This window comes from Nansenia antarctica (assembly GCF_963989245.1).
Source record: "Nansenia antarctica genome assembly, chromosome: 7".
In the NCBI taxonomy this organism is placed as follows: domain Eukaryota; kingdom Metazoa; phylum Chordata; class Actinopteri; order Argentiniformes; family Microstomatidae; genus Nansenia; species Nansenia antarctica.
In genome coordinates, this window is record NC_137677.1 from 4,373,222 (window position 1) to 4,391,233 (window position 18,012).

The 18,012-nt window shown below is 47.5% G+C and overlaps 1 protein-coding gene across 1 annotated transcript; it reads left to right on the plus strand.

Annotated features, from left to right (window-relative positions):
• The first annotated feature begins 2,331 nt into the window (after positions 1-2,331).
• Positions 2,332-7,815, plus strand: mydgf (myeloid-derived growth factor). Its single transcript, XM_080536357.1, has 6 exons — positions 2,332-2,524; positions 3,695-3,745; positions 4,095-4,156; positions 5,051-5,132; positions 6,301-6,373; positions 6,930-7,815. The coding sequence occupies exons 1-6, from the start codon at positions 2,363-2,365 to the stop codon at positions 7,007-7,009; spliced, it is 510 nt and encodes a 169-aa protein (XP_080392483.1). The 5' UTR covers positions 2,332-2,362; the 3' UTR covers positions 7,010-7,815.
• The last annotated feature ends 10,197 nt before the right edge of the window (positions 7,816-18,012 follow it).

An 18,012-nucleotide genomic window follows, 5' to 3' on the forward strand; every position in this document is an offset into this window, starting at 1 on the left:
ATATTTTTTTAAACGCAGTTTTGTTAATAAACTCACTGGTCTACTCTACATTATAAGGGTAGTGTGGGAACAGCTATAACTACAGTATGTGCAGAATAATAGCAAAAAAAGAAAGAAAGAAAAAGGACTAATTAGGAGATACGCATCTCGTAATTAGGAGACCCTCCTACGACACTACATTCCTATGGTTCCCTGACCGGTCGGTATCCCCCCCCCTCAAAAACCCAACTAATTACGAGATACGAATCTCACAAGACAAGTTTTGACACAGCGTCTCAATGAGTATAAGACAGACAACAGCGCCCTCAAGTGGTGGAAATAATACCAGTGTTCATTTTATGACATTTTAGTGGGATGGAAATATTAATGAATGAATGAATGAATGAATGGTCTTTATTGTCATTAATATAGTACAGGTACCATACAACGAAATTTAGGAGGGGGGGCTCCCCTGGTGCTAGGAAAAAAATACTAAAAACAAGAAGGGAAAAGAGCTGGTTTACATAAATAAAGGCTATGTACACTATCCACTATACTATACTACTATACTATACAAATAAAACACTGTGCTGTACTCTATGCTATGCTATAAATATCCTAACATTTCCTATCTCTGAACCTTATGTACACAAGGGTTGTCATATTGCACATAGTATTATTGCACATTCATTTATAGTGTCGCAGTTTGCAGGTTTGAAATGTTCACAGTTGTATTTCAGTATTGCACTTATGATTACAATCTAGTAGCTGCCATCAAATTGTCTATCCCACCTGGAGAGGGGAAACAGCTACGCGAGACTGCTCTTCGTGGACTTCAGCTCCGCCTTCAACACCATCCTTCCAGACAGGCTAGTGACCAAACTACTAGACCTGGGTCTATCACACTCTATATGTGAGTGGATCAAGGCCCCCACACCTCCACAGCCCTCAGACTCAGCACTGGGTCCCCCCAGGGCTGCGTGCTAAGCCCCATCCTCTACAACCTCTACACCTACGACTTCACCCCCGTCCACCCCAGCAACTCCATCGTAAAGTTTGCAGACGACACCACCGTGGTGGGATGCATCTCAGGGGGGCACGAGGCGGCGTACAGGGATGAGGTAGAGCAACTGAGCAAGCTGTGCAAGGTTAACAACCTGCTGCTGAACAAGTCAAAGACCCAGGAAATCATCGTAGACTTCAGGAGGAAAAAGTCAGAGATCCAGCCCCTGCTCATCGACGGAGAGAGCGTGGAGAGAGTCTCAACCCTCCGATTCCTGGGGATGCACATGCGGGATGACCTGACCTGGAAGGACAACACAAAAGGCACCATCAAGAGGGCACAACAGCGGCTATACACCCTGAGAGTCCTCAGGAAGGAACACAGCAAGCAGGAGATACTGGTGACCTTCTACCGCGGCGCAGTGGAGAGCATCCTCACCTACGGCATCTGCAACTGGTTCTCCAGCTGCACAACAGCGGAGAGAAATGCGCTACAGAGAGTCGTGAGAACAGCACAGAAGATCACCGGCGCCCCCCTCCCCTCTCTGGAAGAGCTGTACAACACACGCTGTCTCAGGAAGGCCTCCAAGATCTCCAGGGACCCGACCCACCCTGGGTACGAACACTTTACCAGGCTGCCCTCGAAAAGGCGGTTCAGGACCCTGGCCGCTAAGACAAACAGACTGAAGAACAGCTTCTACCACAGGGCCGTCCAGGCCCTGAACACAGCAAAGACCTAAGTTCTGGGCCCTGGACAGTCTGGACGGATTGTATGGCAGCTGCTGGACTGAAAAAATCAGGTGTAGTGCTGAGGCACAAACATGTACATTTCAAGCCTGCAAACTGTGACACTTTAAATAACGTGAAACAATACTATTGTGCAATATGACAACCCTAGTCGTCTATCTGTACAGTATAGTACAGTGGATAGTGTACATAGCCTTTATTTATGTAAACCAGCTCCTTCCCTTCTTGTGATTTTTTTTTTTTAAGTTTTTTTTTTCCCCTTTCTTAACACCAGGGGAGCCACCCCTCCTAAATTTCGTTGTTTGGTACCTGTACTGTAGCAATGACAATAAATTCCATTCATTCATTCATTCATTCATTCATTCATTCATTTTAGTGGGATGGAAATATGATCAAAGAAACTGTTTTTGTCAACAACAGTTGACAGTTTTTTTTTGTAAACACCAAGAAGTTTCTCGACAATAATTTCAAGAGCTTCTTTTAACTTCTCAATCAGGAATTTCTGCATTCCTGTAGTCCCCTGACCGGTCAGTGTGTGACGTCACCAAGGCAGTCCTGTTTGAAAATATCTGGCAACCCAGTTCCTCCTCTCTCAGTGTCATTCTCTGTCAACCACATAGCTCCAACTCCAAGAATGGCTTCTCTAATACACACAGTTACAAGCCACTTGGCCTTTATGGCTTTGGCAATGTTGGCGACAGCAGTTGCATTAGCCAGTGCCTCTGCGGAACAGACGAAAACGGTGGAATTCAACGTGAAACCCGGTGGGATGGTGCACACGTTCTCCGAGAAAGTGGTAAGTGATGGTAGCTTGCCATACCAGCTGATTGCATGCTTATGCATGCTTATTTAGCCATGCAATAGAGTGCTCTGTAGTTGATCAAATGCATGCCTTGTATGAGGCATTGGATGTTGCGTACAATATTGGTTTCTTTGACCATAACAGCTCGCAATTAAGAAGGCTACTTGGATAGCCTTCTAGCTCCGAATAGCTACAGTGATCAATGAATAGGTGGGGGATATATAAGGTTGCCAGCTTGTAAGCTAACTCGCCGGTGAACCATTAATTATTTGCAGCTATCTGCATGCACATCATGTTGCTAAATATTCAGACATCTTATTGCACATAACAGTAATAAGTTGGAAATGTACGGTCACAAACTTTAAGGGAAACAGGACAAGGGTTGGGGCTTTGGACGCAAGATGATGAGGAAATGAAGCGACATCCGATATGCTGACACGTCAGTGCGAGACTGCCACAAGGACGCTGTTCATTGGTTGAGGCCAGGGACGCTATTCATTGGTTGAGGCCAGGGGCGCTGTTCATTGGTTGAGGCCAGGGACGCTGTTCATTGGTTGAGGCCAGGGACGCTATTCATTGGTTGAGGCCAGGGACACTGTTCATTGGTTCAGGCCAGAGTGGTTCTGGAGCCACACTCCCCCCTGTCCAAACAAAGCCCCCTCTGTTCATGCATCTCTGTTTCTCTTCAATATTGAGCAATTCAGCCAAATAAGTTCAGCCTAACATTAAATGCATTATGTATGAGGACATGGCAAGTCGTGACGTTAGAATTATAAGGTTCTATATCTCCATTTTGGGGAGAAAATTTGAGTTGTTGTTTTTACATAATCTGATCCATTAGGTGTTTATTAATGCCTGTGTGGTGTTATTTTTTTAAATGTTGACATTTTTGAGTTAGTAATTAATAAAAATACAAAGGTTCCATCTCACAAAACCTAATGGAATGTAAAAACTTTGATGCTCAATATCTCTGAACTACCCTAAATGGAGATAGAACCTTATAATTCTAAGCTCAAATGACAGATCATGCTTTAAAAATTAAGTCGTTGTCTTTGACATTACAGTGACACTCCAACATATAAAAACGACACATGCTAATGATGATGTTAATTTCTTATGACCGTTATTACAAATGTTTGTTTGATTTTCCTGTTTCTTACACAGGGAGAATATGAATGTTCATTCACTTATGCATCACAAGGGGGAACCAATGAGGTAAGTTACACAATTACCTTCTTACACTATGTTAGAAAGAAGTTACACTATAACTTGACCAAAGCAGGACATAGGCCTACACTTGAGTCAACCCAATGAATTGGTCATTTCATTTTGATCCAGTTCTTAAACTCTGACACTGACACATACCTGAAAGGGACTGATTGGCTTGCCATACTAACTGTCAAACTGGCTGAAGAGTAACAACATATCAACTTTTGTGTCACAACCAGAAATAATACATGATGTTTAACTGTCATGTTTAACTGTCATGTTCAACTGTATTTGATGTTTAACTGTCATGTGCTGAATATTCATTATACTGAATGTTCTATGTGGTTGGAAACAGCAATGGTTGATGAGTGTCGGCCTGAGTGATGACGACAAGCTGTTCTCCTGTTCACTGTGGAGGTAACACACACACACACACACACACTCACACACACACACACACACACACACACACACACACACACACACACACACACACACACACACACACACACACACTCACACACTCACTCACTCACACTCACTCACTCACTCACACACACACACACACACACACACACACACACACACACACACACACACACACACACACACACACACACACACACACACACACACACACACACACACACACACACACACACACACACACACACACACACACACACACACGTACACATACACACACGTACACACACACACACACACACACACACTCACACACACACACACACACACACACACACACACACACACACACTCACACACACACGTACATACACACACGTACACACACACACACACACACACACACACACACTCACACACACACACACACGTACACACACACACGTACATACACACACGTACACACACACACACACACACACACACACACACACACACACACACACACACACACACACACACACAACACACAGAGCTTAGGTCACTGCACTGTCTGTGTGTAGACTGATTTATTCAGAGTTTCTGCACTAAGGTTTCCTCCTGGCTGTGTGTAGTGAATGACTCATCTCAGATTCAACAGATAATTCCAGATAAAGGCAAATTGCACTCCAGGTTTATTATTTGCACTTTATTGGAGGTGTTTACTGCTTTGAAACTGACACACTCAACCAGTTTTTCCTTCACATGGATATTATGCCAACTACCCTTAAGGTAACTTAACAGCGTAAACATTACAAGTTAAACTCACAATGTTGTTTGCTGCCTTTTATCTGCAAACTGATTGAATTATGAAATGTAATATGTTTCTCCTCCTCTCGACCCCAGGCCCCAGGGGAAGTCGTACCTGTTCTTCACACAGTTTAAGGCCGAGCTGAAAGGAGCGAAGATTGAATACGCCAGCGCCTACGTAAGTAACCGGTAGAGAGGCTCGTCTCGTTTGAATTCTACTTTATATTCTTACTAGGGTTGTTATTGTCATTGAATGGCTACTATGTAGGAGGACAGTTTGCCACACTGGTATGTAAATGGCCTCTGCTTCAGCCCACACAAAAGTGTCGTAGAGTGACACAAATTACTTCAATGAACCCGTTTCGATTTCGAAATGCCGATAAGGCACACAGATTTCACAATTCTAAATGTCTAAACACTGTATACCAAAGGCTCTGCCTGGTATGAAGCTAGTGAGTCATGTCATTTGTCCATTGTCATCATGATAACGCTGCCAGTACTAGCCAGTAACCCCCACCCCTGGATGCCAGCTCCCACAGCACTGCTGTTCTAATTATGTAGACCTGCACATCTCCATGGAAACCTTGCTTCTGTTCCCCCCCCCCCTAGCTTTATTTTAGACTCTGGGATTTCTTTGATTCAAGGCAATCTGAGCATTCTTCTTCTACCGGGTTTGATAAAGGCACAGATGAGGAAATTGTCACAGCAAAGGCAACACAGAACTAGGTATTTGAGACAACTTTATTTGGGTGACGGAGCACATCGCAACCATGTTGCGTTCACATTCAACAAGTCGAATCGTCTCAAAAAGGTGAACGCTCCCACGATGTTCAGATGACAGTCAGTCGGGCAGCTCTCTCAGACTAGTCATGCAGTGTCCTGCTGCTGAAGTACCGCAGGAAGAGGCGTTGGTTGTAAATGATCACAGCAACACCTTGAAAAGCCTGGCTGGCAAGGACGGTTAAGCTCCAGCACTCGTGGTCGTCTGAGGAGGAGTCACCGTTCAACCTCTCCCCAGCTGGCACTGTCCCCCCCCTCCCTGTGAGAAGAGACAGAGAATTAAACACACCTCCTTAGACGTGGCTAAAAATAAACTCCACACTCCCGTGAAACAAGAGCATCTCCTCGACCTTGTAACTCCCACTGTCAGTCCCCCTGGTTGTGAGATGAGATTTTCGATCTTTTCTCTTTCTCTCTCTCTCTCTCTCTCTCTCTCTCTCTCTCTCTCTCTCTCTCTCTCTCTCTCTCTCTCTCTCTCTCTCTGTTTGTTTCCCTCCCTCCCTCCCTCCCTTCCCTCCTCCTCTCATCCTCCTGTTCATGACATTGTGTGTGCCGGTTTTCTCCAGTCTCAGACAGCCGTGGGAGGCCAGGGTAATGTGGCTTTGAAGGCAGAGGAATTCACCGTGGGAGATTCTACAGGTGAGATGACTAGCTGCTATTGATGTTGCTACTCCCTCCCTCCCTCCTGCCTGTCACTCACCTCCTCAATGCTCTCCAAGAGTTGGCCTTTTACCGACATGGCATGGTTGGCATGACAACAACAGTAATAGGGGTTGGCTTATATAGCAATACCAGATCTGGGTTGACAAGGCTAGTAACTTTGTTTTGAAAGGATTCTATGTTAATAGTCTTCTACAGTATATCGTGAGCTTAGAATGATACGGTTCTATCTCCGTTTAGGGTAGTTCAGAGATATTGAGCGTCAAAGTTTTTACATTCCATTATGTTTTGTGAGATGGAACCTTTGTATTTTATTAATTACTAACTCAAAAAATTTCAACATTTAAAAAATAATACCACACAGGCATTAATAAACACCTAATGGATCAGATTATGTAAAAAAACTCAATTCTGACCAAAAATGGAGATAGAACCGTATAATTCTAACGTCACGATATCCTGTTTGTGATTAAGTGCTGTGTTATTTATGATGATCTGAGTCAGTAAGTAAGTTCCCCTCCCTTCGCCCTTCCAGTGACCCACAAGGACGGGAAGTTCCGTGCTGAACTCTCAAAGTTGACCATGATTGGCCGGACACGACACGACGAACTCTGATTGGCTGAAAAATCTGACACGACTGTCGTCATGTACAGTAGACCAATGAGGACATCCAAGCAAGCTCTGGAGGAAGGACATTGTGTTTCCTGTCCACGGGGGCCAATGAAGGACGGGACTGTAACACAAAAGACTATACAGTACAGAGTGGCCGTCTGAGCTTGGTGGTCTACTGTTGAATAAATCAGTAGTTTTTTTGTTGTTGTTGTTTCTGAGGCTTTACAGGGGAAGTGTACTATGTTCCATACTGAATGAGAATGAGATTGTATGAGTATGAACGTAGCTTGGGTAGAGATATAGCAACGTATAGTCGGAGGAGTTATCCCTCTTATGGTAAGATAGGGAAATGTCTGTAATCTCTATTGTTTTCACCGTGCTCACATACATAATACAATTACATTTTTAACAATCCGTTTCTTCTCTTGAGCAAGTGAATGATGCATACTAGTCTAGAGCTGGAGTATTCCGAAGAGCCCTGGAGGGTATTCCATCAACGTCGAGGAAAATCCAGGCATACTTTTTATAAGCCTCGTGAGACCTAGATAAAATTAAATCCAGATTTTTTGGATGAGTCTCGCTGAAGTTCTCAAAGTAAGCCTGTCTTTTTCCTTGAGTGGTGTTGATGGAATACCCCTGTGGTTCTTACGCTTCTGTTCTACATAAGCTTTGAAACAACTGATTCAATTCAACCAATCACCTTTCAAGGCAGTTGAGTTAGCTTTTCTTTCTTGTACTTGACAGGGGCCTTGCAGACTACAGGGCCAACCTGAACCATACTGATATGGCAGGGATATTAATGGTAAGTTTGATTAGAACATTAGAACAGTGGAGATAAGCTATGATGACGTGGGTTAGTATGCCTGCTAGACCTACCATATTCACCCAGGTTCACTCAGCCCCTTGGTGGTCCTGACTGAGGAGGTCCATAACAGTCACTATTGACTGAGTCCCTTAGTCACCTGCGAGGTTCCCTCTGGGATGCACTGCAGGAAACACCACCAGGCACTGACATGGAAATAAGACACCACAGAGACAGTTACTTCATTTTTCCTCATTTTCTTTTCTACTCCATGTTTGTTATGAATTACAATGTGCAACTGCTGTTTCAATAAAGTCAAGTTGTCCTTAGACTGTCCGTTTGAAATATAATGCTTGCCTTATTTCAGATTTACGATGCGAATCGTACGGTGCATTACCGTGACAATGTTTTATTGTGTCTGTGCTGTTTTCAGCACAATTTAATTTCAGAGTGCTTTCTGTCTACTGAGCTTATTATGTATGTCCTTGCTGTACATGATGGTTATCCATCTCTTCAGTAACAGCTTGTGAGTTTTATGTTCTACCTTATGAAAAGCGCCACTATCACAGACAGAATACGCTTCCAAGTTTTGGACATCATAAACGTATTACTTGGTGCGTTTTGGAACTGTAGGCCTATGCGTCCCTGTACAGTATGGTGCCAAGGAGGTTGGCCAGGTACGCGCATGAGGTGATCTACTGGGCAACGTGTTCTGACATCCACACTGGTTTCTCAGGTGGCTTTGTATCTAATATTAAGTGTTAGTATGAGTGTAGCCAACTCCTTTTCTCTTCCAAATTCAATGAAGAACAAACCAGTATAAGCAGAGATATATATATTATATAACCCTGATTTTCAATCGCAGCTTTCATGCGTCTTGGCATGCTCTCCACCAGTCACGTTGCTTTCGAGTGACTTCATGCCACTCCTGGCGCAACGATTCAAGCAGCTTGGCTTAGTTTCATGGCTTGTGACCGTCCTGGATCTTGGATCCGATTCCAAGGTTTTCAATCGGGTTCAGGTCTGGAGATTGGGGCTGGCCATGACAGGGTCTTGATCTGGTGGTCCTCCGTCCACACCCTGATTACTTACAAGGTTGTCCTGGAAGAAAAATGGCTTCTTTCTGCTCTGACAATGTTCCCCCCAACTTCGAGGATTGGTTTTTCCAGCAGGCCCCATGCCACACAGCCTTTTGCTTTTTTTTAAGTTATTTTTTTCTGAGTGGGGGGATTGATTCATGCGTCCTTCACAAAGACAACGTTTGGGGGTTATAGGCCTCTCCAGGTCTCGAACCATTAGACGACCAGGTGTTGGGCAAAGCTGAACATTTGACTCATCAGAGTCCTCTACTTTCCCCTTACTCCAGTCCTCTACGGTCCAATCCTCCCACTCATATTTTTCATTTTATTGACAGATATAGTAGGGATTTAGACAGGAAGGATGGGTGAGAGTGAGAGGAGGGATGACATGCAGGATATGTCCCCGGCCGGAATCGAACCGGGGACCCTGCGGTTGCATGGTCAACACTTAACCCGCTACGCCACCTAAGCGCCCACACAGCCTTTTTCCTCCAGTAAACCTTGTACGTGGCTTGATTCATGCGTCCTTCACAAAGACACATCTTGGGGGTTATAAGGCCTCTCCAGGTCTCTGACCATTAGACGACCAGGTGTTGGGCAAAGCTGAAAACTGGACTCATCAGTCCTCTACTTTCCCCTTTACTCCAGTCCTCTACGGTCCAATCCTTTTAGTCTTTTACAAACCTCCGCCTCGCCCTTCTTTGCTTCTCATTGATGAAGGGCTTTTTTCTAGGTTTACACGACTTCAGCCCTGCCCCAAGGAGCCTGTTTCCAACCGTCCTCGCCGTGCACTTCACCCCAGCTGCTGTTAGCCATTGTTTTTGTAGGTCACTTGGTGTCATCCTACGGTTGTTGAGTGACATTCGAATGAGTTGGCGGTCATCCCGTGTGGAGAGTCGTTTCCGCCTTCTTCCGGTCTGTTGCTTTGTTGTTCCCGATGTCTTCTGCTTGACCTTGTCCTTATGAACCCGCCGTCTCTGAATCTTTAAGGATGGAAGCAACCTGATGCTCACTGTATCCCTCTGCCAGTAAGGCCAGAATTTATTTAACCCTTCTTTGCCTCACTCAAAACTTTTATTTTCAACTCTTAGCATCATGGTCAATAGTTTTTAGTTTTTTTTGTTATCAGTATAGTGTTCCTAATAAAGTGTTCGGAGAGTGTAGGGTGAATTTGGGTAGTCAGGGACACCTGCCTGTGTTTATTTCTTGTTCTAAAGAAACTTAAGTCAACAGGACTTTTATCGGTTAAGCATGGATCTCTTGTGACTGAAATCACATCACGTCATGCGGGTGATGTCACAGAAGGGAATGGAGCTTAGGTGTCCCAGGTTACCCAAATTCACCCCATATATGTACTTGTATATAATAACCTTAAAAAAGGGGGGGCTTTGGTTTCTTGGGCGTACAGGCACGCGGGTAGTTAAAACATACCTACATATGTATGTTATATACCTATATATTTTATGAGCTGTTATATACCTATACACCTCTTAAAACATGAGCAGTGCCACATAATAAATTAAACCAGATCGAATTTTTTATTTGGATGATAGGGCAGAAAAGCTGCATAGCACAATATATTATTTCCACTACTATAATAATGCCCTTTTTGTTTTAGCTGCCCCCATGTCCAAACGTCATTACTATCCCACCATCTGTTTCTACTATGATTGTTTACTTTCAACTTCACCCTGCCTGTGTGACCATCAGAAAACTAAATAAGAGCCAACTTTGTCTAAAATTGCATTGGCATGTTATTCCAAAGATTCCTGATTAAAATCATCTTCCAGTCAATTAAAATCCTCTGGTTACACACGAGGTCCACAAGAGGGCATAAAATTGACACCGTACAAATGATGTATATCATACCTCTCTATGACGACGATGATACACTTATGAGAAAGGGACACAATTTGACCCAATGAGTGACTCATCATTTCGCTGTGGTAAATGTTTGTTTGTCAGTTTGACTTGTGTTCCAGAGGCACTCTCTCTCTCTCTCTCTCTCTCTCTCTGTCTCTCTGTCTCTCTCTCTCTCTCTGTCTCTCTCTCTCTGTCTGTCTGTCTCTCTCTCTCTCTCTCTCTGTCTCTCTCTCTCTGTCTCTCTCTGTCTCTCTCTCTTTCTCTCTCTCTCTCTCTGTCTCTCTCTCTCTCTCTCTCTCTCTCTCTCTCTCTCTCTCTCTGTGTCTCTCTCTCTCTGTCTCTGTCTCTCTGTCTCTCTGTCTCTCTCTCTGTCTCTCTCTCTCTCCTGACATTTATAGGGAACAGATGGAGATTGTGGACGGGTCAGTGGAAATGTGATTGCATCACCACCAGGGGCTCTGTGAGCCCCCCCCCCCCCGACATGCATCCAAGCCCTGGTCTGGTGACCCTAAGCCAGCCAAAAGTCATGTTGACGACGCCAAGGAAGTGCACATTTTCACTTCCTATTTGGAAGTCCACTTCCTGATATCTGAGCATTTGCATCAGGGTCCTCGCTGGTTACAAGTCGTGAGCTTAGAATGATGAGGTTCTATCTCCGTTTAGAATGATAAGGTTCTATCTCCGTTTAGAATGATAAGGTTCTATCTCCGTTTAGGGCAGTTCAGAGATATTGAGCGTCAAAGTTTTTACATTCCATTATGTTTTGTGAGATGGAACCTTTGTATTTTATTAATTACTAACTAAAAAATGTCAACATTTAAAAAATAACACCACACAGGCATTAATAAACACCTAATGGAACAGATTATGTAAAAAACTCAATTTTGACAAAAATGAAGATAGAACCTTATAATTATAACGTCACGAAGTGCAGCAGCAACGCCAGCTGGTCTTTGGGGTTCAGTGTTTGGTCAGATGAGGCCAGACATGGGGCTGTAACTTCACTCCCTCCCCACAGTGATCCGCAACGCCCCCCCCCCCCACCCTGGACTCCTTCGAATTAGCCCTAAAAACTCATCTGTTCTCCAAGGCCTTTGGCCCCTAGTCAATGTTTCAGTTTTGCTTTGTTTGTTTTCTGTTCTGTCTGTCCGATCATTCCCTTGTAAAGCGTCCTTGGGCTTTTTGAAAGGCGCTATATAAATTAAAGTTATTATTATTATTATTATTATTATTATTATGATTATGTTGTTCATGTGTGTGTGTGGGGGGGGGGATGGATACTGTATTTAGGCCTATGTATGGTAACTGAACCAGTATGAATTGATACTGTATGTCTGTATTGCCACTTATATATGTCCAATAAAATGATTAATTTGGTTGCATTTCATTATAACGTACAGGTTGAATTATTTCTTAGAAAGGAAGGAAGGGTGTCTGCACCGTGTGTGGTCAGAGAGAGACAGAGAGAGAGGGGCAGGGTGTCAGCATAAATCCAGTAGAGCTCTGAGTCTGCTGGCAGTGACTCACACACACGCACACACACACACACACACACTCACTCACCCCGAGACACCTCCTGTCACCTTGGAAACTTGGTATCTGCTCAACTTGGCGAGCCTTTAAGCGCTCTCATCTCTCCCGCAGCTCTGTAGCCGAGCTTCCCTCCGTCCTCCTGTCCTGTCACACCGTGGTGGTGAGCAGTCTCCTCTTCGCCGGGTAAGGCGGAGCCTTCCTGGCGTCCTTGTCTCTACCTGTCCGCTCAAAGTGTCCGTTGTGTGGGTACGGAGGAGGCTTGCGCCCCCTGGAGCCCTGGAGCCCTGGAGCCTTCCCTGGGTCGTCCGGCGGGGTCGCTTGGATCCGTCTCAGCGGCCCCCCCGGTTTAGAGGAGGAGTCGGGCCTCCTCGCCTCGGCCGTGGGACGGGGGGGGTCAGGATCCCTGGGTGGGCTGATAGGAGGATGAGGGGGGTGGTCTGAGGGTGGGGAGATTGTCCTGGCAGATGGGCGGTGGTCGCTGTGTGGGGTCCGCTGTAGCCATAGCCCGGCTTGGCTCTCTACGGTGACAGAAGGGCCGAAGGCAGGGGGGGCAGGGGGCTCGGGAGGGTGGAGCTTGGGAAAAGGGTAGGGGGGGACAGGCCTGAGGTGTAGGACAGGGCTGGGAGCCGGGGTGTGGTTGGAACGGTGGGGGGGGTGGTTCACTCTGAGGGGGGGGGAGGGAGTGTGATTGAGGGAGTGAGATGGGCCGGAAGAAGGGTTGTAGGCGGGTGGAGGAGGAGGCTGGGGTAAGGGATTCGTACACGGGGGGAGAGCGGGGTTGTGGAAAGGGTGAGGTGGTGAACTCCTTTGGGGGGAGGTAGCGGAGGAGTTTAGGGGGTACTGTGGTGGGCTGGTCCTGTGGAAGGAGGCAGAGAGGTTATGGGGGTGAGGTGGAACTCTCGTGCCGCGGGAGGCTAGGTCTCCTCCGTCCCTCTGCTTGGCCTCCTGGCCTCTCCTGGTGCTCTGATGCCCCCCCATCATAACCCCACTGGAGCTGGAACTGGAGCTGCTGTCACTGGGGAGGTTGGGGCTGCAGGGGCCACTCCTGGGGCTGGGGGTCCTGGGGCTCAGGCTCCGGGGGCTGGGGGTCCTGGGGGTGGGGCTGGGTCTGGGTCTGGTCGCCTCCTCACTCAGGTCGATGGACGAGGTCAGATACTCAATCTGCTGCACCACCTGTGAGGGGGATTAGAATTCACACACACGCCCACGCAGACACACACAGACCACATAAAGACACATGCGCGCGCGCACACACACACACATACACAGACACATAAAGACACACACACACACACACAGACACATAAAGACACACACGCGCACACACACACACACAGACACATAAAGACACACACACACAGACACACGCACACACACACACAGTATACAATACACACGCACACACACGCACACACACACACACACACACACACACACACACACCGTGAGTGGGCTGTTGGACAAATCTTAGATCTGAGAAATTACACCAGAGAATGTTTGACCTATCTCCTCCCCTGTGCTGTGTGGACAAATGCAACCCTCTGGCTGTTGGACGTATGAGTTATTGTTTTGTTTTTCTTGCTTAACAACTCCGGTCTGCCTCTGTGTCATCATCCTCCTTGGAGCTGATAACCTTGTCTGAAAAGATCTTTCCCCCCCTACTACAATAGCATTACATTATGCTTATTATTTTTGTGTGTTTGATGTGTTATGTTGTAAGGTATCTGTTGTAAGGAAGCCATGTGCAAACACGTTTCCATTCGTATCCTAGAAACAGAACCACCTTGTTACCACATAGTTTCTTTAGATACTGAGTAGTTGACATACCATTTATTGTATTTTTTCTTGACTGGACTGCTTGTAAAACTGCACAATAGATCTCTCTCTCTCTCTCTCTCTCTCTCTCTCTCTCTCTCTCTCTCTCAATAAAAGCTTTGGAACTAGGAACTTTAATGATTTCCCATAACATATATTAACGTAGGCTATTTAATGTTTTATTTAACGCTTCTTTCAGACCCTGTTAGGCAGCACTGATGAGCTTCTCCACCTGAGACGCCGGGACCGGGCACCACACGGATGCTGATGCTGTGAGCCGGGTCCGTTTTACGTGTCACTTTTACAGGATGAGGCTACGAGGCAGAGATGCTTCGCCATAAATGGATTAAAAAACCATAGCATCCAGCTGCTCCCTGTACAGCATCTGTTAGTCAGGGGACAGTTGACAGGAGAGAGAGAGAGAGAGAGAGAGAGAGAGAGAGAGAGAGAGAGAGAGAGAGAGAGAGAGAGAGAGAGAGAGGGCTACCGCTTTCCCCTGCTGTTTCTCACTAACAACCATTGCATACATTAGGTAAATGGAGCAAAAAAGCTACCTCAACTCCTTCAATGTTGAGTGCCTCACCACCACCGCCACTAAGCTACTACTACTGTAGTCCTGTGTCATAGACGAATGATGCTATACATTATGGAAGAGAGAGAGACACTTTGCAAGCAGAGAGAGATTCAGTGTGGTTACATTACATGCTATTATCATTTAGATGGTTAGAATTATGTTCTTCTTTGGACAAACTGTACAGTACATAGTCATCTACTATATTATGAAATGCTGTATATGCTATACGAATAAAGTTTGATTTGATTCGATTAGATGTTCTGGTAAATGCAAAAAAAAGAAAATGTAGCCTTCCACTGAACTCAACAATCCCGTTACGGCTTTAAACAGCACGATAAGCTGTTTATAAATCTGAGACAAGTGAATATTTTGTGCGAGGCGATGGTGATAATAATAGCCCCTATCTTTCACTGTCTACTACCTGCAAAATTCCTTTATCAAAGATGAGAGATTTGGAGGTCTAATAAATGTATGGCTGTACCATAATTCAACTCTTAAAAAGCTCATAAAAGAACTCTTGTAAGCTGCTCTGCGATTAAGTTTCATAAAGTGCATCGTGGAGGTGAATACATACAGTGTACAATGAACCCATGAATGCAAACATAAAACCTGTTTACCTCCTTCATCTCCTGATGAACATCTTTCAGTTCTCCCAACACCTGCTCCAGGTTGTCCACCACACGTTTGATCTGGTCCCGTACGGCCTTCTGCGTCCTCCCGGCCCCAGGGAAGGCGGGCTCCCTCCTGCCTCGCTGCTGCTGCTCTCCATTGGCTGGCCTGGGCCTGGCTTTGACGTGGACCTCCTCCGACCTGGGCCTGGTCCTGGTTCTGGTGTCGACCTCCTCCGATCTGGGCTTGGGCCTGGTCTGGCCCTCCTCCGACACAGGACAGGGGGCTTTGCCCTTGCTAGGGCTTGGCTGGGCTTTGCCAGTCCCTATGTCCATCTGAGGAACCTCAGTAGTGAAAATGGCCAGAGAGCTGGGTCCGTTGGGTCCCTCCACGGGTATACCCTGAGGTCTAGTCGAGTCTCTCTGGCTCTGTATGTTTCGACAAGGTTCTTTAGCGTAGCTGGAAATAGAACCGGTCGTCCCCTTGGTTCTCTGGCGGTAGGCCTGCCTCACGCCTCCCTTCCCCTCCTCCTCCTCCTCCTCCTCCTCCTCGCACACAGCCACTTTGTCACGACCTTTGAACTGCGTGGGCACGACGACAGAGGTGGCGGCTGTTACACACTTCCTGACTAAACTGGGGTGTGACTCCGTCTGGTAGTGGTTTCCAACAAAGGGGCTTTCTGTGCGGTGGACGTCGTCCTTCACAGACCAGCCGCTGTGCCTGAGGCGGGGGCCCAGACCGAGGCTGGGCTCTGGGGACGCGGAGAGGCTCCACCTGGTAGGGCTGGTGGTCCCCCTCTGCTCCACACACCCCGGCCCCACGCTGTGCTCCCCCCCCAGTGGGGAAGGCGGCCTCCGGCCCCCACCCAGTCCGTTAGTCAAGCGGCTAGCGTGTGTCGTACTCTCTTTCCTATGTAACGTTGTAATGTTCATCACCTCCTGTGACAGGACTCCCGTGACTATTCCCGTGGTTCGGTCTAGGTAGGTGAGGTTGTCTGAGGCCTCTGTCCGCCGACATTGACCGTTGGAGTTGGAGTTCAGCCCTCCCGTGTCACCGTGGTGGGGCTTCAACCCCATGTCCTTGTGGTGGTGGCGGGGGGGCTTCTTCAGCCCGTTGCTGAGCCAGTGGTTGAGGTGGGGCCTGATGTGCTGGTGGTAGACCCCCCTGCCGGGGTTCCCGGGCCCCGGAGCTCTGCTGTCTGAGAACATGCCGGAAGCCGTCCAAGGGTTAGGGTTAGGGCAAGAAGAAGACTCCTTAAAGAACGAGCCTCTTCCTCTTCCTCATCAAGCTGCTTTTCCCGCATTTACCAGGCACGTGGAATGTTTTCCTCATTGACTTTGTCTCTCTCTCTCTCTCTCTCTCTCTCTCTCTCTCTCTCTCTCTCTCTCTCTCTCTCTCTCTCTCTCTCTCTCTCTCTCTTTCCCTCTCTTTTCCCTCTCTCCCTCCCTCCTATCTAAAAACTTTCTTCCGCTTTTTCTTTTTCTCCTCAGCCCCCCCACCCACTCACTCACTCACAACCCTTTCCTGTCTAAGCCTGTTTCGGATTGTATCCCTTTGTTTTCTCTCTCCCTCACTCACTTGGTCCCCCACCCCCCTCCTCCCTGACGTCCCCCCCTCCCTAGCCCTCTCACGTCTTCACCCGGCTGCCCTTTCTGCAGCTGAGGGCCTCTCTCTCTCTCTCTCTCTCTCCGTCTTCCTACTCTCCCTCTCTCCCTTCCCTGCGTCTCTGGCTCAGTTTGCTGTGGCACGCTTCCTGTCTCTCTCCCCCTCTCTCTCTCTCTCCCTCGCTCTCTCTCTCTCATGCTCCCCCCCTCCCGCACTGCGCTGCTGTCTCCCCTTCTCGCTCTTTCTTCCTCCCACTCTCTTTCTCTCACTGCCTGTACCTCCCTCGCTCTCTCGCTCTCTCTATTTCTCTCACACACACACACAGACAAGCACACACACTCTTCCTCTCATTCCCACATACACTCTCTCTCTCTCTTTCTCTCTCTCTCTCTCTCTCTCACACACACACACACACAGACAAGCACACACACTCTCTCTCTCTCTCTCTCACACACACACACACACACACACACACACACTCTCTCTCTCTCTCTCTTTCTCTCTCTCTGTCACACACAGACAAGCACACACACTCTTCCTCTCATTCCCACATACACTCTCTCTCTCTCTGTCTATCTCTCTCACTCTCACATATATATATATATTCCCTCTTTACCGGCTGGTGGAGGGAGAGCCCAGCAGTCGAAACTTCAATCAGGACGCCAGTGTTTTAATCCCTGGTAGACGGCATGTCTCCACGTGAGCCTGCCCAGCTCCCGGTCCTTCATCTGATTACTCCTGTTCTGGCTCAGCACTCCACAATTAAACACAGCTTGGGATTCCAGAAGGGGGCAAGACTAGAGAGAAAGTAGAGAGGAGGGGAGGGGAGGGGAGGGGAGGAGGGGAGGAGGGGGGAGGGGAGGAGGAGAGGAGGGGAGGGGAGGGGAGAGGAGGGGAGGGGAGGGGAGGGGAGGAGGGGAGGAGGGGAGAGGAGGGAGGGGAGGGGAGGGGAGGAGGGGAGAGGAGAGGAGGGGAGGAGGGGAGGAGGAGGGGAGGGGGAGGGAGGGGAGGGGAGGGGAGGGGAGGGGAGGGGAGGAGGGGAGAGGAGGGGAGAGGGGAGGAGGGGGGGGAGGGGAGGAGGAGAGGAGGGGAGGGGAGGAGGAGAGGAGGGGGGGGAGGAGGGGAG